This window comes from Corylus avellana, chromosome ca7 (assembly GCF_901000735.1).
Source record: "Corylus avellana chromosome ca7, CavTom2PMs-1.0".
NCBI lineage: Eukaryota > Viridiplantae > Streptophyta > Magnoliopsida > Fagales > Betulaceae > Corylus > Corylus avellana.
Genome location: NC_081547.1, coordinates 2,251,452 through 2,278,920, shown reverse-complemented (window position 1 = coordinate 2,278,920; position 27,469 = coordinate 2,251,452). Strand labels below are relative to the sequence as shown.

Here is a 27,469-nt window from a genome sequence, read left to right as displayed (position 1 = left end):
GGGCTTTCGTGATATAGCATGCTTTAATAAAGCTTTATTGGCGAAGCAAATATGGCGCTTATGGAAAACACCAGACAGTTTTATTGCGAGGATAATGAAAGCAAAATATTATCCAAATTGTTCGGTGATAGATGCTTCTTGTGGAAAAAAGCCGTCCTTTGCGTGGCGTAGTATCCAAAGTTCAAGTGATCTAGTTAAAGAAGGGATGGTATGGCACGTGGGCAATGGAAAAAAAATCCGAATATGGCAGGATCGATGGCTCCCCTCACCGACCACTTTTAGAGTGATCTCTCCCCCACAGATACTGGATGATGTAGCAACTGTAAGTACATTGATTGATGAACATACCAAATTGTGGAATTCTGATTTGTTGGAACAAATTTTTACTCGAGAAGAGACTATTGCCATTCAATCAATTCCAGTGAGTTATACAGATCAAGAGGATGTTATCATCTGGAGAGGGACGGCCAAAGGTTTGTTTTCCGTAAGGAGCGCGTACCACCTACAAAAGGAACGTGAGATGAAGCATACAGCTGAGGGATCTGCTCCATTAGGAACTTGTACACTATGGAGGAACCTGTGGAAACTCACCATCCCAAATGCAGAAAAGCATTTTCTATGGCGAGCATGTCACGATTCCCTGCCCACCAGAGCAAATTTATGCTCTCGCAAGGTTTTAACAGATCCTAGCTGCCTAATATGTGAACAAGAGCCTGAAACACTTTTCCATACCTTATGGCAGTGTCCTGCGGCGCGTGACGTCTGGAGTGCAGGAGGTGTTTGCTTCCAAAAGAGTAGCTTTGAGGGGCCTGAGTTCATACAGGTGGTTGAAGGAATGTATCGGGTTGAATTTCTCCAATTTGTGGGCCTAGCTCGGCGAATATGGATTAGGAGGAACGATTTCATTCATAATGGGTGTTTTACACACCCGACGTATCTTGCTCAACAGGCTCTTCAGGCGACGGCAATGTTCCAAACACTAACAAACAGAAAGAAAATAGACAGGGCATCAATGACAGAAACTTCAGCTACAAAGTGGACAGCGCCCCCTTATGGTTGGTTTAAAGCCAATTGGGACGCCGGGGTGGACCTAAAGCGGGGACGAGTGGGGCTAGGGACTGTTATTCGCGACCACCAGGGCAACATGTGGGCTGCACGCTGTCAGACAAAACCTGGTTTTCTGGAACCTGCAGTGGCAGAAGCAATGGGGGCCCTGTTGGCAGTGCAGCTATGCCTGGAGATGGGACTAAATCAAGTTCAACTGGAAGGAGATGCAAAAACCGTAATAGCGGCAGTAAATTTAGAAGATCCGGATGAGAATAGCAGGGGACAACTGATTGCGGATATACGTTCGTCTTTACGGGCCATACCGGCTTGGACAATGCGATTTGTACGTAGAGAGGAGAACAAGGTGGCTCATACTTTAGCTAGATTGGCGGTAACTAAAAATGTTCAAATGGTGTGGCTTTATAACCCACCGGCATGTATACGCGACCTTTTGCAAGCAGACTTATCTGCTTTGCAAGTTATGCAATAAATCTAAAGCGCACACTACTTACTCAAAAAAAAAAAAAAAAAAATGCTGTCTCTTCCTTTTAAGTTTAAATTAATTCTAAACAAAGATTTCCCTGAAAAACTTTGCTTGCGTTTGAAAAGGATCTTGATGTAAAAAGGAATCTTTGAACGACAGTTGAGACCCATATTACTGGAAAAGCTCTTTTCCTTTTTTTTTTTTTTTTCTTTTTTTTGAAGCCACCCAGAATTTGTTCTCTTTCCTTTATTTCCATTTGAAGAGGATTCTTAAGCCCAGCCTCCGCAGATTTATTGTTTTTTTTTTTTTTTTTTTGACATGAAAGGGAATGGAGAGGGGAGATTTGAATTAGTGACGTCCGCTTCATGAGGCGTGATTTACAGCCGATTGAGCTACCCCTTGAGAAACCCTTCACATATTTATTTTGTATACTAATATTCAAATCATTTCCCATTATTATTTTATTTTTTTGCTTATTCCGACAGGAAAATCCTATGTTAATTACGTACATTTAGAGTTAAAATTGCTAACAATGTAAAAAATAAATTACTAAAGAGAATAACTTCTATAAGGAGCTAGTGTAAACTAGCTTCTTTGTGCCCACCAATAAGCAGCTGCCACCTAAGATTATTGTACAAACTCAAATAAGAAAAAAAACACCAAATTATATAGCTTTATTCAAATTTTTTTTTCTTTTTTTTTTAAAAAAGAATATGGAAAAGGGCTGCCACTCCCAGCCCATCTGGGGTGGCCGGCGAGCCACCCCATGGGCGCAGGTGGTCGCGTGGGCCACCCCATATGGGTTGGGGGTGGCCAATGTAGGCCATGGGGTGGCCGGGCCAAGTGGGGGACGGGGTGGCCGGCCACCCCATCAATTTTTGTTTTTGTTTTTGTTTTTTTTTTTTTAAAAAAAAATTAATTAATTTTTTATAGTTTAGGTGGAATAATATGGTATGGTAATGTTTTTTCCTTAAACTTAAGTTTATTTTAAAATGATGAGGTGTTACTTGATGAGTGATAAGCACAAAAGGGTGGGTTTACACCACCTCCTTATAGAAGTCACTCTTTATCTATGGAGTAGGTGATGGGATGATGGGAGGGTCTGTCAACCAGATAAAGATAACGGAAGATTTGTGCAAGCGTCTAGCAGGCCCATTAAAATGGGCTTCTTTTTTTTACTACATTTTGCTCCATTATAGCCCACTATTTACCCTTTTATTAAAAAAAAATAAAATAAAATCCAGGGAGTTTGAAATCAAATCCATGGGGACTGCCAAGTGCCAAGTCCAAGTCTATTGGCCCCGCTCGTGACTCGTTGAAGGGAGACTGAAGCCACCCAGCGTGAAACACGTGCTCCCATAATGGACTCGTGGCGTGCATGCAATTGGAAGTTGCACACTATAACTATACGAAACCGCAAAACGACTGAACATCAATGCTGCAAAACTTTGACTTGTCGTTTTTATTTTAGGAAAAGCAAAATAATATCCAAAGAAATAAGATGAAAATTCAATACTAAATATGTGACATACATGTTTCCAACCATAAAGCCTTATTGCTTGACGTCAGAGCTTACCAATTAAAAGGACTTTTGATACTTAAATTAAATTAGAATGAATAATCAAAGGGAATAATTTTGGGAAAAACAAAATAATATCCAAAGAAATAAGATGAAAATTCAACTCTAAATATGTGACATGCATGTTTCCAACAATAAAGCCTAATTGCTTGACGTCAGAGCTTACCAATTAAAAGGAATAAACCCACTTTATTGAATCGTATCCGATTCGGGTGGTTGACATCTGCAGGAAGAGATCGATCAAGTTGATGACTAAAATATACTATATATTAAAGGAATTGAACCCCATTCCCATCTTCATTTGGTTGGCAATGAGATGTCTAGACAGATGGAGGGACAAATTTTCTTCTATTTATTTTTAGAATATGTATTATTCTTAAAAGAGTAAAGGTTAACGTGAGAGTCCCTACAAACTTTTGGAAAAAAGAAAAAAAATCAATGGTTAATTGATAAAAATGTGATTTTTAACGTTCGCATGTTTTAAATTGTGACACTTCAAAAAATAATCTCACATTGAGAAGATGAATTGTTGAAAATGAGTGAGTGAAGTATGAAGATGGTGATGGATGCCAAGTCTGTACATTGGTTATTTACTTGGGGATTAGTCGTTTATAAAGAGCTCCAATTACAGCGTACTTGATTAATAATTTTGAAGTTATATTGAAGTTATAGTATAAATATAGTTAACGCTTTTGAAAGAGTTATTAATTTGGCGTAAGTGGGCGGTGATGAGGTTCCCTAGAATAGGGAAAAAGTCATGAGGAAACACGTCATGGAACAACACATGATAACATGCATACTCCTCCGGCCGATCCGTCAATTTAGAATATTAGGTTGTGGGAAAGAAGAGTTGCACCCAGAAGACAAATTTCAACATCATCGATCGTTTATTTCGTTTGACTCTAGATGATCATGATCACGATGGATTCACGTACGTACGTGTAACGTGTGCAAGGCTCACAGGCAGCCACTCAACGGGTTTTGTCTTCTTGCAGGTTGAGAAAAAAGAATTTCTTTCGGTTTGAAGAATTTATCACTAACCTTCTTCGCTTTTTCAAACTGCCTTCGCCATAATAATTAGTATAAATATTAAACCGACCAATATTTATTCTTGCGCAGTGGGCGCAGAAGAAGATCGAGAAGTATCACTTTTAGCTATTAGGAGAATGCGAGGGGCAATTAGTTTTGGAAGTCTTGGGGCAGGGGCACCATATATGCTTCTTTGACTATTTACTTCAACTTGCTACAAACAAGCACAAAACTACAAACTACTACTGCCTGTTTTCTTAGGTATATCATGAGCAAAAGATACGTATCATGAGTCTTTTTATTGTATTTGGTAATCTCGTATGAAAGGTTACGTAAGACCTACCTTGCACGGTTGACTGAAAACCTGCCATTTTTAAACAAGGTTGGGTTACGATCTTAAGCATCTCACACGTAAATAAATACATAAGTACAAATAGTAGAAAAATAAATCATCCAATCATCTAGAAGGCGAAAAAGTCATCATTGACAGTGCCATGTTATATAAAATAATATTTTTAATTATAAGGATTTTAACGATTTTTGAGATTGAAAGCCAATTTTCAAAGATGATCAATTATTCTATTTACGTAATGTTTGTATTATTAATTTGGTATCAAAGCAAAGTATATTAGGTAATAGATTCGAGATAGATCAATGTTGTGGAAATTGTAGACGTCAAATTTAAAAACATATTAATGACTTAATTACAATCTTAATAATAATACTTTGTATAAGCTTTTGGACTGCCTTAAGCTGATTTTGAAGAATATATAGTTTTAGCGCGCAATAAACGGCCTCTCATTGGATAGATTCATGAGCAAGAGGCAAGAGACAAGGAGGCATCCACTCGTCGAACAAGATTGGGGGGGAACGCTGATCCAAAACGGTATATGTCGCTATCATTGAAATGTGGCCGTAGATTATTTATTTTTGGTCAAAGATGATGAAAACAAAAAAAATAATAAAAGTGGGCCACGTGTTACAATCCTAAGACCATTGAATGAATTAGGACAGTACAACTGTAGCAGAGGGGCGACTTATAACAACGACTCAACGAGGCGGCTGGTTCTCACCCTCACCAAATAATACCTTCTCTCTACACGAATGGGCCCCCCTCACTCCCATTTAACAATATTTAATTAATTATGTCTAGTTTCTATGTGCTAATCAATCCTCTAGATGAGTACTAGTTTTGTTTTTTTTTTGAGGTTTCAAAATATACATTAATTAATTAATTACCTTTCAAAAAGTGAGATTCTTATTTATTAGGATTTCTTTACTATTTTCTTTTATTAAAATAGCATAATGATTCTTTTTGTTAATGTATTTTAAAGGTATTTCTTGTTTTTGGTTCATTTTGATATTATAATCATTTTCCCACTAACAATCGGAACCCATGGAGTCGGGGAAGGTGAGATGGGAATGCTCCCAAATACGTTCAATTTTATTGTATAATGGGTGCAAAAGTTTAGTTTCCTTTATTGTTAGAAAGATTTAACAAATAAAGTTCGAATCACTTCTAATAAAAAAATTAGAGGATTTTTTAATATATAATTTTTTCGCAATCATATATAACCGCTTCGGTTCAAATTAAAATACGCAATTTAGATGGGGAGGGAAGTGAATAAATTATGGAGTGATTTCATTTGTTATGAATATATAAAATAAAATAGTCAAACTGCATTGGTTTGACCACATGCATTGCTTTGTATATGTGCATGTCAGCGTCAATACATGCAGAAACCGCCGACGGCTGATGACAAATGTACATTATTTGAATTTTGGTTTGGCCTCTCAACGGCTTTGCCGATCCGTCGTTGTCGTTCCTTTACCCATCATCACGCCTATCCATCTCACTGAACCATCTATATATACAAATACAAGGAGCCCCTGAATTTGATTCATTCTCATAATTTCCTTGTATTCCCCGCTCTGATCACAACAAAAAGCATTCACATGGAGGCGTCTAAGTACTCTTCTTCATCCTCGTCTACGTACTCATTGCCAAAAGCAAAGAGCGGCAACTCTTTGCATTCTCCTTCCTCCATACTCCATGCAGTTCGAAAGTCTCCAACGAAGCCGTGGAAGAAGCCTGCTGTAGCGCCGCCGCTGCCTCCAAAACCCCCGAGAGTTTACAAGGTGGATCCCGTTAACTTCCGCGACGTTGTCCAGAAGCTCACCGGTGCGACCGAGTTCCAGCCTCCGCGTCTTCAAACCGCCGCGCCTCCTCCTCTCAGTGTTGCCGCCCCGCTACCGCCTCCGCGACCACTACCGCTACCGCCGTCAGTCGAGCAGTATATTCCGACAGCAAAAACGGTACCGTTCTGGGCAGTGCACCCGCAGGATCACATGATGTCGTCGGGAACACAGGAAATCATGAAACCCCAGAAAATGTCTGATAATAGTAGTGAGGACCCACCATTTTCTCATAATTGGTTTTCTTTCCCTCTCCTGAGTCCAGGAAGTATTTCCAGCCTGGACCAGAGCACGTACGGCTCCTGAGCTCTTTGATCACTTAGGCTGTCTGTCTCTCCCGTTTTTCTCGTGGTCTTTGGCCGCCATGGCAGACAACGATAAGCAAGCAAGCAAGAGCTAGCTACATTTTATTTGCGATTCCATTGTTTCATTTTACTATACTTCATTGTAAGCAATTAATATGTTCATAAATATAATTAAGCTAACAAAAATAATATAGTTTTTTATTTTTGCGTCATTAGATCAGCATATATATATATATAATCGTCAAACTCGGCGGCTCCCGGGAATTTGATTGAATCATGACCAAAGCAAATCCCGAAGACAGAAAATTTGATTTTCAAAGTCTTTCGTACTGATATATATGATATGTTTGAACTTTGAACCAGCTTAGACAGTCATGAATCAACGAAAATTTGGTAAAGACCGATTAAAGAAGGGGTCCAACCATTTCTAAATTATCTCTCATCAGTACTCATCACATTGCCATCTTAACTTAATTATGTTTTTTTTAATTATTCTCAAGCTCACCTTCAAAATTAATTAACAATTTATAAAGTGAGCATGAGATATATTTAATTTAATTATTATAGCCTCGTTTTTTGGGTGCTTTAGCCATCGTATAAAAGAGGATTTTTTTTTTTTTTTTTGTTAGTATCTATCTTCTTTCTAAAATAATAAAATAAAACTCAACCCATGGACGACAGATCTCTCTCTAAGAAAGTTGTATATCATGACGTTAGTTGAGGAAAATTGTAAAACCGTAATGTACGTACTTTAATAATAAAATAAAAATGGTGAGCTGCTGGTGAGCACAGTATATATACTCATCAAATGTTAAAAAAATTACATCTTTTTAATTATATATTTCTCTTTCCTCTTAATAAAGAACGAATAAATCATAAATAATAAAAAAAATATTTGAAAAAAATATTTAATGAAATAGTGAAAATATAAGGGCATTACTAAAATAAATAAATAAAATGCGTTTTTTTTTTTTTTTTTTTTCTTTCTACTAAAATGAAGAGAAAATTTGCTGGGTGTTCGATCTAATGCGTATGTTCTTGAGATGACATTCCAACATCTAATAATATAATTAAAAAGTCAAATTCTTAATTTGCCTCACCTGACCAGTTGAAACAATTTGCATTTGTTACTATCTCTATCAAGTTGAAATAATTTGCATCTGTTACTATCTCTATCAAGCTTGGCCGATTAAATTGGTTTTGGTTACATATTCTATCCAAATTGGTTTTTATGACATATTCTAGCCAAGTTTATGAGGAGACTTTTATACTATATATCCTTGTTAACACTTTTGTTTTATGTTCTTAAGTCAAATATATTAAGCAGAGAATCCAAATTCCCAGCAAAAAGACAATTGGGAGGGAATTCGCATTTCCTTGGGTCACTACATTCCTTCCAATCCATTTACGTGCAGACAGAAGAGGTCTTCTAGAATTTTCAAGAAAATTACTCTCATCCAAACGCACCATGAAGGTTTTTCTTCTTTTTTTCGATCCCTTTTTCTTTTCTTTTGTTGAAATTAATTTTACAGCTCAAAGTTTGTGTTTCGTTGTTTAGAATTGATTTTTGAGTATTTGTTGCTGAGAAAATGCGAAAAAAGGAATCTAAGAGACGAGACTTTTTGGATCTTAATTAATCATTAGCTTGAGGCATATTGTAAACAATTAGCTATTTCTCTTTGATTTTTTTTTACTTCGGCAGCGCATAGTACGTACTCTTTTACCCCCTCCATGGGACACCGGACACCCACCTAACCCACCAAGGATCAAGACTCAAAAAGTCAAAACTTTCACCGACCCCCCTACCTGACGGAGTCCTCCCTAGGGAAGAATTATGAGCACCAACTGGGGAAGACGTCATAATGCGGATAATTTCTAGATCCAATACGTTTAACTTTGAAGAGCAAGGAGAAAAATTTCAGCTTCTGCAGATACGGTTTAGTTGAAGAGAACAAAAAAAAGAAGAAAAAAGAAAAGCTTAGAGAGGAAGAAGAAGAAGAAGAAAGAAGAAGCTGTCTTTTATTCCTTGTGCATATGTCATACGGCATTTACACGTGTTTAAATATAAAAATCATACAAGTTATTATTGAATTATAATTAATATAGATTACAACAGTAATGACAATAAGATCAGAAAATAATGGCAGAATCAGACCAGAATCAGCTAGGCTGTATAAAGAACACTACTGGACACTGCTATAGAGATGGAGATGACATTTGATATAAGAACGAACCATTCATAAGAATGATTTTAAGGAAAATGGGGGGAAAATACCTTGTTGAATCAAAATCTTTGAGCAAAGCACAAGATATCATTCATTTATATACACATGGAGAATGTTATCCCAGCTTTGAGTCAATATACAAATCTCTGTTACATTTCAGAAGGATTCAATCAGGACATGAAGGCAATAGAAAGACACTGTAGGCAACCCGGTTCAAGTCCATAGGGTTTAAGGTTTTTGTGCTTCTCATAGTTATGATAACGATGTATCTTTCTTTCTTTTTAGCTTTGCACGTTTTCTTTCAATTAAAAATCCTACCTTCTCTTTAAATGGATTACATTTCGCAATATTTTGAATCTGTTCCTACTGATCCCAGTAGTTCCTTAGCTGCGACATATGTCGGAGAAGCTCATCTCTGCCCAAACCAGTGACACTGCTAGTCATGATCCATGCGGGATGTTGCCGGTAGTTTTGTTTGATCAGCTGTTGAAAGTCTCTGATGTTCTCATCAGGCCTTTTTCCTTTGCTTGCCTTCATTTTGTCACATTTTGTGAAAACGAAAGTCATTGGTATCTGAAATGCACAGAAAAACAGCAGAAAATTCCATGATAAAGGATTGGATTTAGCATTGTGGCAGTAAACAAGTGATAAAGTGACCATCTTTATAAATGTTAACATTCAAAGAACAGCATACATTGTTTCGTCCAAGCCAATTGGCACAGTCTAGGTCAATCTTCTGCGGTGGAACACTTGCATCAATGAGAAGTAGGACAGCAACAAGGGTATCTCTGTTTAAAAAATAGCCCTTAGTGAATGCAGACCAATTCATTTGAGCAGCGTCTGGGGCTTTAGCAAACCTGCAAACAAATTGAACCACTAAAGATCAATTTCACTGAAGAAATTCCATGGTACCACGGGGTATTGAATCTATCGAAAAATATTATGTAGTCCGAGAGGAGAAACAAGGTAATTATAGATTTCCACTCCATCAGGTATATCTTTTCGAGAATTTATTATAATTCTAATAATAACAATTAGTTCTCTTTATTGCAATTTGCTTTTATAGGAATGAGTTCTAGACAAGCTAAAACAGCTTCCAATACCTCAAAAACAGTAAAACCTGCAAACCATGGCAATGGATTGCCACTATAGTTCGCGTCGACAGCCAAAAAGGTGATGGTATAACTAGATAACACTGCTCATTCAATTTCTTGATTGGTCATTCTGTGGCCTCATCCATACCATAACAAGTGATCACTCCATCACTACCCACAAATGATGCTTGATGTTCTAATTTCCCTTCAATATACTAATGCGGCTTCCTCTAAATGCATTATTTAAGACAACTACAAATGGCTTGATGATCATCAACCCAAGACAAACAAAAGCATGCGTGGCATTTAAAGAACTAAGAAAAGTGCAGAAGGAAGCAGTCTTAACCGTTCAGCCTAACAAACTAGAAGAACATGCCCAGACATCGAAAGATTCGAAAGGAAAAGGACAATGCCCAAGTTCTATTCACTGCCAGACTGATCATGCACGGCAATTTTGGCCAAAGAACACAGAGGGATTCAAGATTTCGATGGTCCAAATATCCTCCCCCCACCAAACAAAAAAGAAGAAGATAGACGACATTCACAATTTCAAGGGTAAAGGCTTGCTTCTTGCAGAAATGTAAAGGGTTCTGCACAAGACTGAAGTATTTCAGCTGGGCACCCTGTTCCAAATTTCTCGCAGGAACTTTTGACTCTGTTTTGGACTTTTATACTCGGGATAGGCTGTTGTGGTTGGTCAGTTTCTGTATGTTAAGTACTTCAACTGCTAGTGCAGGTGTTCATAGATTGAAACTACTTGTTATTACAAAGACCAGCAAACATGAATGAATCAAACGGTGTAGCCCAATTCTAAACCCAAGAGTCTGTAGGAAACAAAACCCTGCTGACCCTCCCCTAATAATAGAAAGATCAAAACTTTGCAGATAAGTTCCAACATTCGAGTATAATATATGACAAAAGAAAAACAAATCAACAGATTTGACTGTATGCTTGACCTAACAACTATGCTTATAAGTTTCACATTGGTCTGATGAATTTCATAAAGTAACAGCCAAAGACACGAAATTTAAGCTAAAAATTCAAAGTTTTAACTTGCTTAGAGCAAATAGACAAGGCTTACCCATAACCAGGCAAATCCACGATATACCAGCTCTTATTCACCAAGAAATGATTGATAAGCTGAGTCTTTCCTGCACAAATTACACACAAATTAGAAACACCCAGAAGCCAAAATTACTTGAAAACAATTTCAAATCATCATTAAGGCGTGAAATAAAAAACAACACCTGGTTTCTTAGATGTAAGAGCAACTTCCTTCTTGCGAACGAGGGCATTGATAAGCGAAGACTTGCCGACATTAGAGCGACCCAGAATGGCAAACTCGGGCCGGCCATCTTTGGGGCAATCCTTGGCCCGCGGACTACTCTTCATGAACTCCACCTCCCGAATCCGGGCGTCACCCGCGTAGGGTCCGACCACGATGTTGGATCCGGGCAGGACCATCTCATCGGTGACTTCGTCCGGCTCTACCCCGGGCGGCACGAACAGGACGGTCCGGACGAACCGGGCCGCGTCGGCCATTGGTGGGCTCTGGGTGGTCTTGGAGGCCGAGGAGGCATTCTGTGTCGGGTTCCGGCGGCGGGTCGAGTGGGATAGAAGGGTTGGGAGACAGAAACCGAAAGTTGTGGGTTTACAAAGTAGCGGTGAAGGAGGAGGCAATACGAGAGAAGCGAGCATGCGGTTTCTCAGTACCAACATTTTTCTTGTTCGGGTTTTGGTGGCTAATGCTGTAGAGGTCCATACAAAGCAGTGCGTACAGCTTTCGTTACCAAGTGTTTGTTGCATCGACTCTGTCAACTGTGAAGACAGCATGTAGCCGCAATAGCTCATAATAGAATTATTATAATCATAGCCTCATCAGGACCATAAAATGAATTTCAATAGTTTGATTAGAGACTTTTTATTATTATTTAATTTAATTTTATGGAATTTTCTATATAAAAATATAGGTTATGTTTTAATTTTTAGAAAATTTAACTGAAAACATTATTTTCGTATGAAATTGGATAAGAGTAAACAAAAAGCTCCATTTATTTTAGCGTAAAATATTTTTAAGGAAGTCATTTTACAAGAAAATGTTTTACGATGAAAATATTTTTCAGCGTTTGGCGCGTGCATGGAAAATCACAAATATTTTTTATATTTCATTTAATCATATTAACCTATAAAATGTAATTTTTATTCACAACTAAAAATTACCCACTGCGACTCACTTGGGACCTGCTCGAACCTTGCCTAGACCCTATTGGGACCCCGTCGGGATCAGTACGAGACCTTGGCAAGACCTGCCCAAGACCTGACAGGGACATTTTCGTAATTTAGTGTTTAATATGATTTTGCATACACACCAAATACCGAAAACTGTTCTTATGCTGAAAACATTTTCCAACGTCGGGGACCCGATCATGACCCGCTTGATTTTTCATATATGCGAAATACTAGAAAATGTTTACTTAGAAATCATTTTCAAGGAAAATGTTTTCCGCCGAAAATATTTTTCGACGAGTCCCGGGCGAGTTCGGTCGGGTCACAGTCAAGTCCCAGGTAGGTCCTAGGCGAGTCTTAGGCGAGTCCCGGTCAAGTCCTGAGCAGGGTCTTGGGTGGGTCTTGGTAGAGTCCGTCGATTTGAGAATAAGATGTTCAAAGTCGAAAAATGGTTTACGGTTTTGAAAACCGTAAACTATTTTCCAAAAATTAAAGAAGAATTTGTTGTCAAAGGAAAAATATTTTCCGTTGACTATTATTTTATATCGCACCAAACATCCAAAAAAATACAAAAAATATTTTTTGTAAATCATTTTACGACGAAACAAACGGAGTCAAAGATCAAGATTAGAGTAATTTTTAGCTTATGTGTTCCTCCCTCTGTTTATTTCATAAACTTTTATGCGATCAAATGTTGTGTTAAAATGTCATTGTAAAAAGAGATGCATTAGAAATAGTGCATACATTACGAAATGAAATGAAGGACGGTGTTAGAGTCAGTATAGATAGTTTACTAATGACGGGAAAATTGTGCTAAATAGTCTTCATTTGTGGGGAACATAAACAAAAAAAACAATTATGTAGTTTACGGTCTAGAAAAGAGCCAAAGACCGCCATTAATCATTTTTTTGGAACAAGTTTGAATGAAAGAAAGATTGTCGTGCATTAGAAATATTGTAATTGACCAACAATTTGCTTCTTTATGAGTTTAATAAAATACCATGAGTTTTACTTTAAAAAAAGGGAAAAATATAATTTAGCCCCCCAAACTACCGGTTATTTTCATTTTAGCTCTATAATGTTCAAAATGTAATAAAGTAGCTCATAAACTACCAACCAAATGTAATTTGGCAATTCCGTTAGTTACCGTCAAATATGATAGAAAATTTAATATGATGTCATTTTGGCAAAAATTAAGCTACTAAAATACCATTTTGGGATAAGAAAAAAAAAAAAAATCAATTGAAAAGCAGCCCACAAAACGTCAACGTTTTCCAAGATCCAACCCGCAACAGAAGATCTGATTCTCGTCGACGAAGAATATCGGGTTTTCGGCCAACAACAGGTTGCAAGGAATGTAGATGGGAATCAAAAGTGGAGCTCTCTTCAATGCATTATGGGCAACTAGTAAGGACTTTTCCGGGTCGGCCGATCTCAGGCCCCAAGGCTTAAACCAGAGAGTGTTTCGAGCGATCTGGAAGGATATCTCAGCGATCGGAAGGTCCAGCGAGGCGCGGAGGTGGAGCCGAGTGTCGGTGGCACGTCAGGCGGGGAAGCTAGGGCAAACAGGCAAGCCAGCAGAGAGGACCGCTCAGAGGTCAAGTGGGAAAACGAACCCAAACTCCACCTCAGCCCGTGCGAACCCAGTGTCTGAGAGCAGGTTGTACTTGAATACCCGAATTCCAAAGGTGGATCATGACCTCCTCGGCCAAAGAAGCAAACGAAACAAGACTGCTACAAACGGGGAGTGACGTAGCACCAGAAGACGCCGCGGCTTGAGCCGAGAGACGGCGCAGGCCAGCTACGTGGGCTGGGTTGAGATCGGCCATAACGACGTCTAATGGAGGCTGCTTTTAAATTGATTTTTTTTTTTTTTCAATCCCAAAAAGGCATTTTAATAACTTAACATTGCCAAAACGACGTCGTATTGAATTTTTCATCATATTTGACAGTAATGACTAACGAAGTGGCCAAATTGCAACTGGTTGATAGTTTGGAGGGCTACTTTATTACATTTTGAACATTATAGGGCTAAAATGAAAATAACTAATAGTTTGGAGGACTAAATTATATTTTTCCCTTAAAAAAATAATAGGTCTTTTGAAATAAAAGGCAATGATAAGATTATTATGGGAATAAATTGGAATTGGAATTAAGGGCCCGTTTGGGAGTGCAATTTCATTAAGTGCGATTTTAAAAATTGCGTTTTTAAAAATTGTGTTTTTAAAATCGCTACTCTTTAAAATCACACAGACGTTTAGTAAAACATAATAAAAAGTATTTTTTTTATCAATCGAGTGTTTGAATAACATTAGCATATAATTGCGGTTTTATGACTAAATTACCAATAAGGATGAACAAGACAGAGAGGATGAAGAAAAAAAAAAAAAAAACAGAGAAAAGAAGGGTTTAAATATATTTTAGGTGGGTATTCTTGGTATTTTTTTCATTTCCGTTCTCAAAAAGGTAACTATTGCGCCAAATATCTTTTTAATAGAAATCGTGATTTTGTTTTAAATTCGCACTTTTTTCAAATAAGCACCCTCTAATTAGCTTATGGAAATCGTAAATTTTTTTGCGTTTTTAAAATCGCAATTCCAAACACCCTAAAGCTGCGATTTGGTTTAAAATCGCAGATTATTTTTTTAAAAACGCACTCCCAAACACATTCTAAATTTGATTGTATAAAGTGTTAGAAATATTTTTGTTATATAATGCATTTTAGATACTTATCAATTTAATAAATTATAATTTAATTTGAAGAAAAAAACTTTAATTATTGAGAAATTGTCGAAATGGGGTGAGAAGCACAAAGTCTAGAAGCATGGGGTAGCAGTGCAAATATCGACTCGAGAAACGGCGTCGTATTTGGAAGTCTCGATCCATGTAAGGAACTCTCTCTCCAAGACGACAAGTATCGTCGCGGTCCACAGCCCCAGAGTGATCCAGAACGATGTCTTGGTTAGCGAGGTCAATCGTGAACTCACTCAAACTCGATGACAATGACAACGACGACGAAGGTGCCAACATCAACGCCAATGCCGCAGATCCAAAATCCCCGCCAGAACCGAAGCCAGATTCGCCATCATCGCCGTCCAATTCATCGCCACGTGGCGTCAGAGACGACCTCTCCGAGATCACCAAAAGTGTAACCCGACAGCTCTGGGGCGTCGCCTCCTTCCTAGCCCCTCCTCCTCAGATCCCTGTCTCGAATCCCCCTCAGCCGTCCGATCAACCCGATCACGGAGAACCGTCCGAAGAAGACGTGATATCCGGAATCCGCAGCGATTTCGCGGAGATCAGCGGGAAATTCAAGACCGGGATCTCGAAGCTGTCGAGCAACAAAACGGTGTCGGAGATCACCAAGATCGCTTCGAATTTGCTCCAGCTTGGATCGGAGGAGGAGATCGGTGATGCCGTCGGTGTGACCGAGGAGGTGCTGGCCTTCGCAAGGAACATCTCGATGCACCCGGAAACTTGGTTGGATTTCCCTCTCCCTGATGATGAAGACTCTGATGGTATAATTATTGTATTTTTATTTTATCTATGTGAGATTATATGCGATGCTGCGTTTATAATTATGCGAGTTTGATCTGATTAAGAAATGGTTTGAGCTAATTTGACATTATATTATTGAGTTTCAAACTGCATTTTTGTTTCGTAGTTATTGTGGATACTTGATTAAGGTTGGCAGCTTATAGAGTCTAATTAGTTTGTCAAATGACTGAATTAGTTGTGCTTATTCAGTTTTCCAGCTTGATTTCTAGTCTGTAAATCCCTGAAAAAAGCTTCAATTTCAGGGTATGAGCTACGATTTGATTTCCTTTAGTAAATTTGAAAGCGAATTGATTGAAGTGTCAATTTTAGCGTTTGATGACGACATTTTAACATGCTAGAAACGTTGATGGAGGCCCATGTGGTGGAAGGCTTGGTCTTAAGGTTTGCTCCCTTTAAAGTCCAAGGTTCAACACCTCATAGGTGCAAACAATTTCCTGAGGCCATACCTCCTGGTGAAAAGCCAACGATTTAATCAGTTTCGTGTAGGAAAACTTTTGAGGGTGCGGTGCACGAGACCAGGGTTTACTTTACAGGGGTGGGTCCAAAGGGCTCTGCCTTGGAGAGGTTCCCCCACATAAAAAAAAAAGGAAACGTTGATGGCATGGAATTGAGAAAATTATAAATTATGTGGTTTGGAAATTTATAGAATGTAGATGTTTATGAGTTCTTACTGACTTGTACACATTTTGAAATCCTTTTTTTTCCCAGACTTTGAAATGTCTGATGCACAACTAGAACATGCTCTGGCTATTGAGCGTCTTGCGCCGAGCTTAGCTGCTCTGAGGATTGAGCTTTCCCCAGGATATATGAGTGAGGCTTGCTTTTGGAAGATTTACTTTGTACTCTTGCATCCGAGACTTAGTAAACATGATGCTGAACTTTTGTCAACACCCAAAGTAAGTTAACCTTTGCATTTAGCTTTGGACCGCAGTTTTTTATTTTTTTTATTTTTGCTTGCTTATTAAGTGATTGTTGTTGGACTTTACCCCAACTAATGGGCTGAAGAGACTCCTCTCCTCGAGCTGTAGCACAAGGATTTTTCAAATGTATAAAAGTTTGTTATGCAACGTGACACAATGCTGGTATTAGAATGGGGTATAAGAGAAAAATGTGGCATGAACTGTTTAATGTATTTAACCAAAGGTTGTAGAAGATATACGAAGCACCAAGAGACTCGAACTCTGTTCTTGTCTTGCTCCATAAGTTTGGGGGTTGAAAGTTTGTATTGAACTTTATACCAAAATTTTAAGGGCTTCATAGATTTAGAACTACTGAGCGAACCAATGTGCTAAACTTCATTAGATCTGAAAGAACTTATGAGGAAATAAAAATACAAAGCTGCATGGTGAGTATGGGAAAAAGGATTATATTGCAATATTAGTTTATATGCATGAGCTGGATTATTGTCAAACCACTTAGCTTTAACCCCAAACCCGAGTTATTTTTCTTCTTCTTGTCAAAAGTTATTCCTATTATTCTTACAAGTTCTTATAAAATTTGTCTCTTTTATCTTTTTTTTTTTTTTTTTCCTTCTAATTTTTAAAAGCTGGACATGCCATTTTGGTAATTGCTTTATGAATAGGCTAATAACATAAACAACACGAGATTGAGCTTATATTCCATTTGGGATTGGGCTTATGCCATTTTAGTTTTTTCAAAGCTATTCCCTGTTCTTTTTTTTTTTTGGGTCCATTTGGGATTGGGCTTTTGAGTTACGATATACACAACACAAGACCGACCTTCCATTCTCTTAAAATCATTCAATTATTAATGAAGGCAGAATTTAGTTCCATATTTTTCTGTATGAAGAAAATTTATTTGCTTAATGCCTAGCTTAATACATTTTCATGTCTAAACTTTTTTTTTTTGCTTCGTTTTCTAGCAGACTATCTGCTAGCTATTGATTTTCTTCTTGTTTATAATTTACCATTTGATTTTCTGAGGCTGTCCTATTATCTGGTTCTGTTCTTGTACCTTAGTGCTTCTTTTGCCACTATAGGATAGTAGTTAAATTTGATTATAGTCCTCTAGATTGTTTTTTAAACAATGCTATTTGTTGAATTTTTGTATGTATCTGTGTCTAAGTTGTTAAAATATATTTTTGTATACTCCTTTTTAGTTCCAAGACAATATTAATATATAAAGAATCTGGTTGAAATTTTTTGTTTCATATAATGTTTGAATGCTATTTCTAATAGCATTATTTCATTAGTTTGCCTCCCTTCCTCCTCCCCCTCCCAGAGAAAATCTTGCTCCACCATTGAAGAATAGGATGTAGAAGTGGTTTTGGTTGTTAAGGTTTGCAGTTATGGCCTTTGCAATTGTCTTTCATGTTTTTTGATTTGTGAGAACTGTTTTGGTTCTTCTGTTGAGCAATTAATCCTCTAGCTCGCATTAGTAGTAAGTTATGCTATGTTTGCAGATAGTAGAAGCCAGAGCAATGTTGACACAGGCATTGCAAAGCCGAAATAAGGCAAAGCAAGAACCAGAATATTCTGGAAGAGGCACAAATTCTGATACCATAACTCATGAAGAGCATCTCTATGTACCACCTAGTGGTCAATCAGAATCAATTGCTCTTGGGACATCAGTTGTTGAAGCGCCCCCTTCTTCAGTGTCTGCTGACATTGAGATGGAGAAGCGCCCAGTCCATAGTACTGAACTCCAAATCGTTGACAAGCCTGTTGTTGTGGAAGGACCAGCAGATCAAACCAGAAATCAACATTCGGCATCCGGTTCCTCCTCTGGGGTCTTAGATGAGAAATTCGAGGATGATGGTGATGATTGGTTGAAAGAGGAAAGTTCAGAAATAGTTGGTGTAAGTGGAAATACCTTCCCTATAGGGAATGATGAGGATGTATCGTTTAGTGATCTTGAGGAGGATGATGGAGATGTGCCCACAAGTTACAAGAAAGTCACATCTGGTTCTGATTCTTCAACAAAAGATTCAAGGGACTGGGTTCAGCTTAGCAGAAGCTCCGCTGGCTCAGTTAAGGATATCAGTTCTAGTGAGATAAAAAATGCTGGATCTGAGCAGGTAAGCACTCGTAACCCTGAGAACAAGGAATCTAATGATTGGCTTAATGTTGATGATATTGATTCGTTTTGACAAGCCATAAAAGTTTGGCACAGTGTCTGTGCTCGACTACCAAATTTGTTGTGAATAGCTTGCCTTACAGTCTTCTGAGTTAACCATCGGAAACTGTATGTTTGTACATAAAGCCTGATCTAAACTGGATTATTGTCGTATAAACGTATTTTTATATGTAGCAAATTCTGCTTCATGCTGTAAACTGTCTATTCATTTGAATTCAACTTCTTGTTATGGAATTCTTGTTATTCATGTGAAAAGTAATAGTTTCGAAGAAGAATTATTCATGTACGAATGATCAGGAAACGCTCCTGAACTTATATGTAAATGATTCAAAGAAGACTATATTGCAATAATCCCTTTCTTTTTTCGTGTAAAATGCAATAATCAATTATGTCAAAGAAATCAATGCTATGGGGGTCTTGGCAGCTGTTTATGCCTCACTAGTGACCTAGTTCAAGTATTTGTGGTACATTATGACTTACTTTCGAGTTTGACATCTTTGTTACCGAGTTGTTGCTATCAAAGATTACTATAGCAGACACATCACATACACGATAGATGTGTTGGGTGAATTTTTTTTGTCTGAACTGACTGGCATGTTGCTTCTCTATCTATTTCATCTTATAAACAGATTATTGTTCGAGTAATACTCTTCTTCACGCTCGTTTATCACATTTATCTTACGATGGGCGCGAAGAGTGATGTTACTCAAAATCTTGAGATTTGAAATCTAGAGCAAGGGACGAAGGGATTCATAATTTGTTATAAAAAAAAAATATTTCATTAATAATTTGTTGGGTGGGGCGTGGATGCTGTACGTGTGGCCACTATCTGCGTATATCATTTACAGTGGGCATCATCTTGCTGGGAAGAGAGAAACTACTCCTGACTTCTGGTACATAACCTTATTTACAAAATATCCATGTGTACAACATGGAAGAAGGTTCCTGATCGAGCTTGGAACTCTAAGATCTAATGGGGCCGAAATTGCCCGAGAGGCGCTCAATTTGAGACCACAGCAAGCTTCCAAGTGACAATCTTGGCCTGTCCTCTATGCTTCTGTTGGTGCTTCGGGCTGTCCTCGATGGGGTACCCTGAGGACCCCATGCCGGGGACTTCTGAACTGCAATGACGGATCCACCGGTCTCTTTTTTCACTACTTCCACTATGTCCGGTTTCACGTCATGCCCGGCGGCATCTGTAATGTAGAATGATCCAACTGCTCTCTCACCTTGTATCCCAACCTCAACCCTTGATATGGATAGACCATTCTCGCGGAGTACCCGTGTCATGTCTGCGAGCAGTCCCATTCGGTTGTGTGTGCAGATTTCTAACCTCAGCCCCTGCAAAACAGTTATCAAGAGTCCATAAATCTTCCTTGTCGTTAATGTACGTGATTGTACCCCCAGAAGCAAGAGAAGTTACTTGGCCTCAGATGTTAGTGAAATAGTATAAGCAGCAAAAGTATAAGCGCGCAGGATATTGACTCCTGCGGTACATACATGGGAAACTCTTCTCTCTACAGCAGCAATCAAGCATTGTGTCAGCTTGTGCCTTTCGCTCTGTGTATCCAAAGTGCAACCGTCTTTATGCCGTATAAAATACTCCTGAGATATCAACATTTAATGCATAGGTTTCATAGAAGTTCTCTCGTACATTTGATTCGGACAATTACAAAATTATTAGAATTTTTTATCCGTTTTGAAAAGGTTTTTTTTTTTTTTTTTAATTTGAAAAATTTATTGGTAGTACGTACCTGATCAGCCATGGAGCCCTTGGAGGCAACCACTGCATGAAACACCTCGTACTCCATGTCGGTGAGAGCACAGAGAGTGTCAAAAAGTAGCTTGGGACGGTCTCTACTCTTCACATTCACCACCGAGTACCCTTTCTCCTCGCAACTCTCTATCGTGGCGCGAGTCCCATCATGGCCCTTCTTATGCTTATCGCCACCGTCACAGCCGTGACACCGTTCGTAATCCCTATCCGCATACATTAACTGGTGGAGCCGCCGCTCCGTATGGGTCTGGCCCGCCACTGGGACGGTGAGCCTAACGCTCCTCCTCTCGCCATTCACATGATGGGCCTCCACCACGTTCTCTAGCTGCGCCTCCATGTCGGCCAGCCGGACAGGATCTGTTATGGGCCCACCTTTGAACGCATCCTCCACTTGGATTATGCAGGCCACTCGGGTGTTGTGGGTCCATGCCACGGCGGAGGTGACGGTGCAGCCCAGCTCAAGGAGCACCGCTGACATCTCAGACATTAGGCCCGGTCGGTCCGTCCCAGTCATCTCTAGGACTGTGTTCTCAGTTGACACGTGGCGGGATCTCAGCTCTCTTCCCATACGTGTTTTTTGTATCTCCTTCGATTTGCTCGGGCACAGTGCCTGCATGTTACTGTTTATTGTTACTTGTTTCAGAAAATTATTTGAAAGCTAAGATAAACATGAGAGAGAGAGAGAGAGAGAGAGAAACCTGTTGGATGTAAAGCATGAGGCTTTCGTCAGTGAGCTTGTTACCGGCCTGGTCCGTAACGTGGAACACTGCACCACCATAATCGAAAGAGACCCACGTGCATCAGGCGCAGTTCTAAGTACGTGGGCGACTCACAACTTGACCAATTATAATTATATTCTAATTTTATTTTCCCCTAGGGCCAAACCATAAGAGCATCTCCAATAATATCTCCAATAATAAAAGTTATTTTAGCTATACTCAAAATCTACTCTTTTATTTTACCTACTTATTTTTTAACACAAATTCTAGTGACAATTGAAGAAGAGAAAGAGAAAGAGGAGATAAAATAATAAAAAAATCGTACAAGTTGCTAGAGTAAACTTTCATATTTGAAAATTCAGTGTAGCAAATTATTGAAAAATGTTTATCTTAAAAGGTCTGCGAGGATGAAAACAACACATAATAGCTATGAACTGAATGCTGTATCTCGGTGTGTTTTAATATGGTATTAGAATCAAATGTCTTAAGTTCGAACCTTGACTCCGTCCATTTCAATTAAAAAGTTATCATGTGTTGAGTCTCTCTTATTAAAGAAAGTTTGAGAAATGTTTATCTTAAAAGGTCTGCGATGATGAAACCCATAATAGCTAAATTTAACTTTAAACACCTGAAGGCCTTGCTGGAGATGCACTGAGAGCATTTACATAGCATTTACATCATCTATGTAAATTTTAGCTTTTTTACTTTCCTTTTGAAATCTTTTGTATATCCTTTAAAACTGTTAAAATAATTAGAGAATATATGTATGAACTGAATACTGTATTTCGGTGTATTTTAATATGGTATTAGAACTAAATGTCCTGAGTTCGAACCTTGACTCCATCCATTTCAATTAAAAAGTTATCACGTGTTGGGTCTCTCTTATTAAAAGAAAGTTTAAGCCTATATACGAGGGAGAGTATTAAAGTATTGATTAAATGATTAAATTTATTTTTTCTATTAGCTTAAACTTTTGGGACAATTAATTGGGATTTAACAAAGGAAAGGATGAAGAAAAATTGGATGGCCGATCATTTTAAGGCTCGACTCTTCAAAATACGAAGAAAATGGCTATTTAAAAAGATTACATGGGGTAAGAGAAACATGATAAGAGAGATGTAAAGATTTGATAGTTTGGGAGTGCACTAACCGTCCATGAACCATCCACCGTCTGAGGAAATGTACGATTTGGGTATAACGAGGTCAAGATCTGTCAAGACTTGGACCATTTCCAGCAGAATCCCGTGCTTGTTTGCACTGTCAACCTGTAAAAACAAAACAAAAGTTTTTTTAAAGGGTTTCCTGCTTCTTCTGTCATTTTCTTTCTTTTAATACAAACACAAAAAAGCAACTGAGCAAGGATAGAACCATTAAAACCGACTATCTATTTTCCTGGGGTTTATCGTCTTTTAGGCCTTCTTCACGGCTTCTACAGTACTAGATTTCGTTACACTGCCACCCAAAAAGTTCGTTTCCAAAAGGGAAAACCTAGTTGTAGTTGCATAAAAAGGCATCTGAGGCTTCTTCCAAAAGCTTCTTTCTATCTCTCCCACTGATGTTATTTCTATTGGCTCTTGATTCGGTGGGACAAAAACATATATATGCTAACTTATATATTGAATTCAACCATATATCAGACTCTCAAAAAATCATGGATTCTTGGTAATTTTCTGTGTCAAATTGCAAATATAAAAAAGCCTCTATAATGAAACTCACCTATTATAAATGCCAAGAAAGAAAACCCAGAAAAACAAAAACCATAAAACATGTCTATATGAATATCCTCAGCCGAAAAATAGATATATATATATATATATATATATATATATATATATGTATATATATATATAATTCGGACCTTAACAAGCGTGCAGCCTTGGCATGCGTCATTGTCTAAACAAACTCTGCAACAACAAACCAGCAGAGTGAGTGATTGATATGATATTATGTCAAACAGGAAAAATCAAAGAACTGAAGATAAAAGTACATGAGACAAGCAGCTAGCTAGCTAGCTTACAAGAAATTAAAGAATATGTTAATAACAATAATACCTGGGAGGGTAGATTCTTTCCATGAGGGATTCAAATTCTGGATCGATATAGGGCTGGTAAATCATCTCCATCTTCCAAGCAAAATCAGTTTACAACATTAATAATTCACCTGCATAAATTTATATATATATAGTTGTTTTAGAACATTCAAATTAAACACACATGGGAAAAGAAAGAGCGTAAACAGAACAGCATATCGTGGAGGCGATAAGAAAGCCAGCGGAGAGTAGGTACGTAACTTGTTGTTGAAGGTAAAAGATTTGAGAGAATTACGGGCTACATGTATGACTCTTTCAATTCATTCATAATAGGCATATTTGTTTCAGTACCACGTTGCTTTCTTCAATAAGAAGCGAAACAGACCCTTTTGTGTCTCTCTAGGATTCAAACAAACCAATGATTACTTAAAACTAATGTTTTGTTTTTGTTTTTTAAAAAAAATAAAAAAAATTGATTTGACTTCAACAGCAAGAATGATATTGGAAGCAATAAATCTATCCAAATATGATTCACAGACTTCGGAATCAATGAATTCCAAGTTCATCACAGATATTAAAATAAACCCCCTTCCGGAGAATTCAAGATCAAGCCCTGTAGTTAAATATTCCTTAATTTCTTGAAAACTTCATGATTGGTTTATCTGGAGAACAACAATTATAGAGATGCATGTACTAGCATAACATAACCATTACCTGTTAAATATCAGCTCCTCTCCAGCGAAATTCACAGAGCTGAGGGTCACAAAAGGTTTATTTAATTCTGAGAAGTTTTGCCAAGTTTAGAACTCTTTCATGGTAACGTAGAGATATATATGTATAGCCGAAATAGAAGGGTAATCTCAACTCGATCCCATGTAACAGACAATCCTAACCCAACACCTCTTCGAAATCCAAATCCAAAAAAAAAAATAATAATAAAATAAAACCAAAGCTAGACGACCCACATTTGATTGATGGATTCTCTCTGTCTGGTTTTCTCGGCAGAGTCGTATATAATCCAGGGTCTCTCTCTCTTTCTCTCTCTCTCTCTGCGTGTCTGGGAGGGGAATTCAGAACGTGTTGGCACAGGGTTGAGGAAACCTCTAGCACCCGGAGGACGGAGACTTTTAATGCGGATTAAGCACGTAAAAAAAATAGGATGCCACGTGGAAATTGGGCCTTGCTCATTGGCTGTGAAAGTGCGGCGACACGTGTACTCTCATGTCAAAAACTTTGAAATTGTGGTTAGGAGTCTCTTTCGGTGTTACAGCGTGTCGTTTTACCATAGAGAGAGGGGTTGATTGTCAATCTTGGGTTTTGGACTCTTTACCCAGTCAGCTCCTCTCCTGTCTGTCCCTGGGGTTTCAGATTCAAGCAAGATCTGACGGCTAGAGAGAGAAACGTGTACTCAATCTCAGCTGTCCATAAAAGCTGGTTGATGACGTCCACGAATGGGTAGATTAGAGGCCTGACACCACTTCTAGTACACGTCTTTCTGGAAAATATACGTCGCTCCCTAACATCATTGCAAGATCAGTTAAATTTATTATAACTAATTATCTCTGCATGCCATTCTAAATATTTAAATAATATGATATTATTTACATCATTAAATATAAGAACTCGACTGAAATAAAGAGAATTATTGATTGCCAATTCAAAGGCATAGGGCTCTCTCATTTTCTACTCAAATTTCAAAGAATTTTGATAAAAAATTTAAGGAATTCAATCCATTTTCTATTAGATGTTAATTTTAAATTTTAACAATAAAATAAATACTATCTATTTTATTTAAAATAGAGAAGATCATCATTATCGGTGTATATATATATATTCAACTTGTATTTTGTGTGTTAGTGTTTGATATAGAAAACATTGAGATATGACCTTTTTGGGTTCGGATAAGCTCAATAAACGTAGGCACAAGGATTTGGTGCAACACTCAATTATTATTTTTACGTGCATTAAATTGAAACACCAACGGTAGTTGAACTTCGGAAAAACGCACATCGTTGTCTTGTCTCGGTGCTGCTTTTCCCAAAACCAGTGGTGCACGCAGACCCTCTCTCTCTCTCTCTCTCGCAGTTCAATGATTCATCAATCATTCACGACTTCATCAAAACCATAGACAAAGAAGTTTGGATTCTCTTCTCTCGGGTGTCACAAATGATGGACTTGCAATTGGTGAAAACGGGTTTCCATTTCGCTTCTAAAAGAAGGAAGTTGGTTCTTCTTCTCTCTGCTTTTGGCTTCACCGGTTACAGTCTCTACACGGTTTATCATCTGCCTTCGGTTGCGCATAAGAGGGAAAGAATTTCGAAGCTTTTCACGGCTTTTGTTTCCGTAGCCGAAGCCGTCTCCGCCTCCGCCGAGTCAATCGGGGTCGTCTCTGAAGATTTGAAACAGTTTCTGCAATCCGATTCCGACAAAGTTCCCAACAGTTTGAAGCAGATATCGAAGATCGCGAGCTCCGATGACTTCTCCCGGTCTTTGACAAGGCTCACGCAGGCTTTAACTGTCGGAATTTTACGGGGTTATCGATCTGCCGGCGTCTCTGTCGCCGGTGGTGATAATTGTGCCAATTCTTCTAGTTTCACCGATCAGGCCATGGACAAGCTTTTTTCCACTGCTGGGTCTGGTTTTGCTTCCGCTGTTGTGGGAAGCTTCGCTAGGAACTTGGTCATGGCGTTTTATTCAAACAATTCGACGAATTTTGAGCATGTTGATCCCGAAACAAATGATATTCCTCAATGGGTCAACATGATCTTCGGGGATAAGTGCAGGGAGCTCATCGCTGATTGTATCCAATTGTTTGTCAGCACGGCCGTTGCTGTTTATCTTGACAAGACCATGAACATCAACTTCTATGATGATTTGTTATCTGGGTTGACCAACCCCAAGCATGAAATGAAAGCGAGGGAAATGTTGGTGTCGGTTTGTAATGGTGCAGTTGAAACTCTTGTAAAAACCTGTTATGATTCCGGCATGAATTCCAGTCCAGGTCCCACCGGAAAAGGCTCAACTCCGGCTAAAATTGAGGACGATTGTCTCAAACCAAGTGAGAAGAAAGACAGAGGGTGGGTTGATGGAGTTTCATCCACTTTGGCAGTGCCAAGCAACAAGCGATTTGTTCTTGATGTGACCGGGAGGGTTACTTTTGAGACGGTGAGATCATTCCTGGAGCTTCTGTTGGAGAAGCTGTATGAAGGTTTGAAGAGATGTCTTCAAATTGTTCATGAGGCAGTCGTTGATGGGGGTGTTGAAGTTGTGAGATTTGCCACCGCCAAGTCCTCTGTTGCAGCCACTCTCTGCCTCTCTTTGTGCCTGCACATACTGGAAGGTCCTTGGATTTTAGTACCAGCTTAATTAAGTTGCTTCACTATTTCTCTATTGTGCAACTTCATGTGATTGGTTTACCAAATATTCTTTCACGCGGCTGCTTCTTTAAAGGATATTGCAGTTATGCGTGCGATTTCTTCGTGTATCTCAATTAAACTATAAATGTGTAATTACAATCACAATTCATGTTTTTGTGTCGAGTTTCGGTTTAGGCATGCATATAACTCTAATCTGACTTATTTAATTAAATAAGAGTGGCAATTCTTGTTGAGTTTATATCGAATTTGTGAATGTGAATTGTGTCGTTGCCAACCCTACGAGAAAAGCTATTTTGGTATCAAATAATGTCATCAAATAAAGGTTATGGCTTTTGTACACCTTCTTGCATTGAACATTTGAAGAAACGGAAAGAAACTTCTTGTTCATTGGGCAGTGGTTTGAAGAAGTAACTTTACTTGACAGTGGAATGAAACACAATATACTTGAAGATTGGGAACCCAACTAACTGGCAAGAGAAATGCAACACATATACTTCCAAGTGTACATTTTCTAATGTTACAGTGAAAATCACCATTAGATTTTGAGTGGATCATTACTGAATTTTGGATTCAATAATAATTTTTACGGCCACGTGTGTGCACTTGGGAGTGTTGAAGTGAGAGTGTATGTAGCATTTCTAAACAGATAAACATGCTGCTATCCAGTCTTCTGGTAATCAAATTTCCTTTCCGATTCTTTAGATGTTTAACTGGTGAGGTGCTAGTTC

The 27,469-nt window shown here is 38.3% G+C and overlaps 5 protein-coding genes across 5 annotated transcripts; 3 read left to right on the top strand and 2 right to left on the bottom strand.

Annotated features, from left to right (window-relative positions):
- The first annotated feature begins 6,062 nt into the window (after positions 1-6,062).
- On the top strand, positions 6,063-6,741 carry LOC132188737 (uncharacterized). Its single transcript, XM_059603268.1, has one exon. It carries the CDS (start codon positions 6,096-6,098, stop codon positions 6,639-6,641), a length of 546 nt encoding a protein of 181 aa, XP_059459251.1. The 5' UTR covers positions 6,063-6,095; the 3' UTR covers positions 6,642-6,741.
- Positions 6,742-8,938: 2,197 nt separating this feature from the next.
- On the bottom strand, positions 8,939-11,691 carry LOC132187586 (GTP-binding protein At2g22870). Its single transcript, XM_059601940.1, has 4 exons — positions 11,207-11,691; positions 11,041-11,110; positions 9,560-9,722; positions 8,939-9,438 (listed from the first exon to the last, which is right to left on the bottom strand). The coding sequence occupies exons 1-4, from the start codon at positions 11,676-11,678 to the stop codon at positions 9,229-9,231; spliced, it is 915 nt and encodes a 304-aa protein (XP_059457923.1). The 5' UTR covers positions 11,679-11,691; the 3' UTR covers positions 8,939-9,228.
- Positions 11,692-15,040: 3,349 nt separating this feature from the next.
- On the top strand, positions 15,041-19,086 carry LOC132187762 (uncharacterized). The gene is made up of 3 exons (XM_059602185.1): positions 15,041-15,703; positions 16,452-16,639; positions 18,166-19,086. Exons 1-3 carry the CDS (start codon positions 15,139-15,141, stop codon positions 18,850-18,852), a joined length of 1,440 nt encoding a protein of 479 aa, XP_059458168.1. The 5' UTR covers positions 15,041-15,138; the 3' UTR covers positions 18,853-19,086.
- A 518-nt stretch (positions 19,087-19,604) lies between these two features.
- On the bottom strand, positions 19,605-24,191 carry LOC132188357 (ACT domain-containing protein ACR1). Its single transcript, XM_059602783.1, has 8 exons — positions 24,079-24,191; positions 23,387-23,495; positions 23,194-23,239; positions 22,486-22,600; positions 21,315-21,382; positions 20,594-21,226; positions 20,340-20,444; positions 19,605-20,180 (listed from the first exon to the last, which is right to left on the bottom strand). Exons 2-8 carry the CDS (start codon positions 23,455-23,457, stop codon positions 19,803-19,805), a joined length of 1,416 nt encoding a protein of 471 aa, XP_059458766.1. The 5' UTR covers positions 23,458-23,495; positions 24,079-24,191; the 3' UTR covers positions 19,605-19,802.
- Positions 24,192-25,325: 1,134 nt separating this feature from the next.
- On the top strand, positions 25,326-26,895 carry LOC132187062 (protein PHLOEM PROTEIN 2-LIKE A10-like). Its single transcript, XM_059601215.1, has one exon. The coding sequence runs from the start codon at positions 25,531-25,533 to the stop codon at positions 26,728-26,730; it is 1,200 nt and encodes a 399-aa protein (XP_059457198.1). The 5' UTR covers positions 25,326-25,530; the 3' UTR covers positions 26,731-26,895.
- Positions 26,896-27,469: the final 574 nt, after the last annotated feature.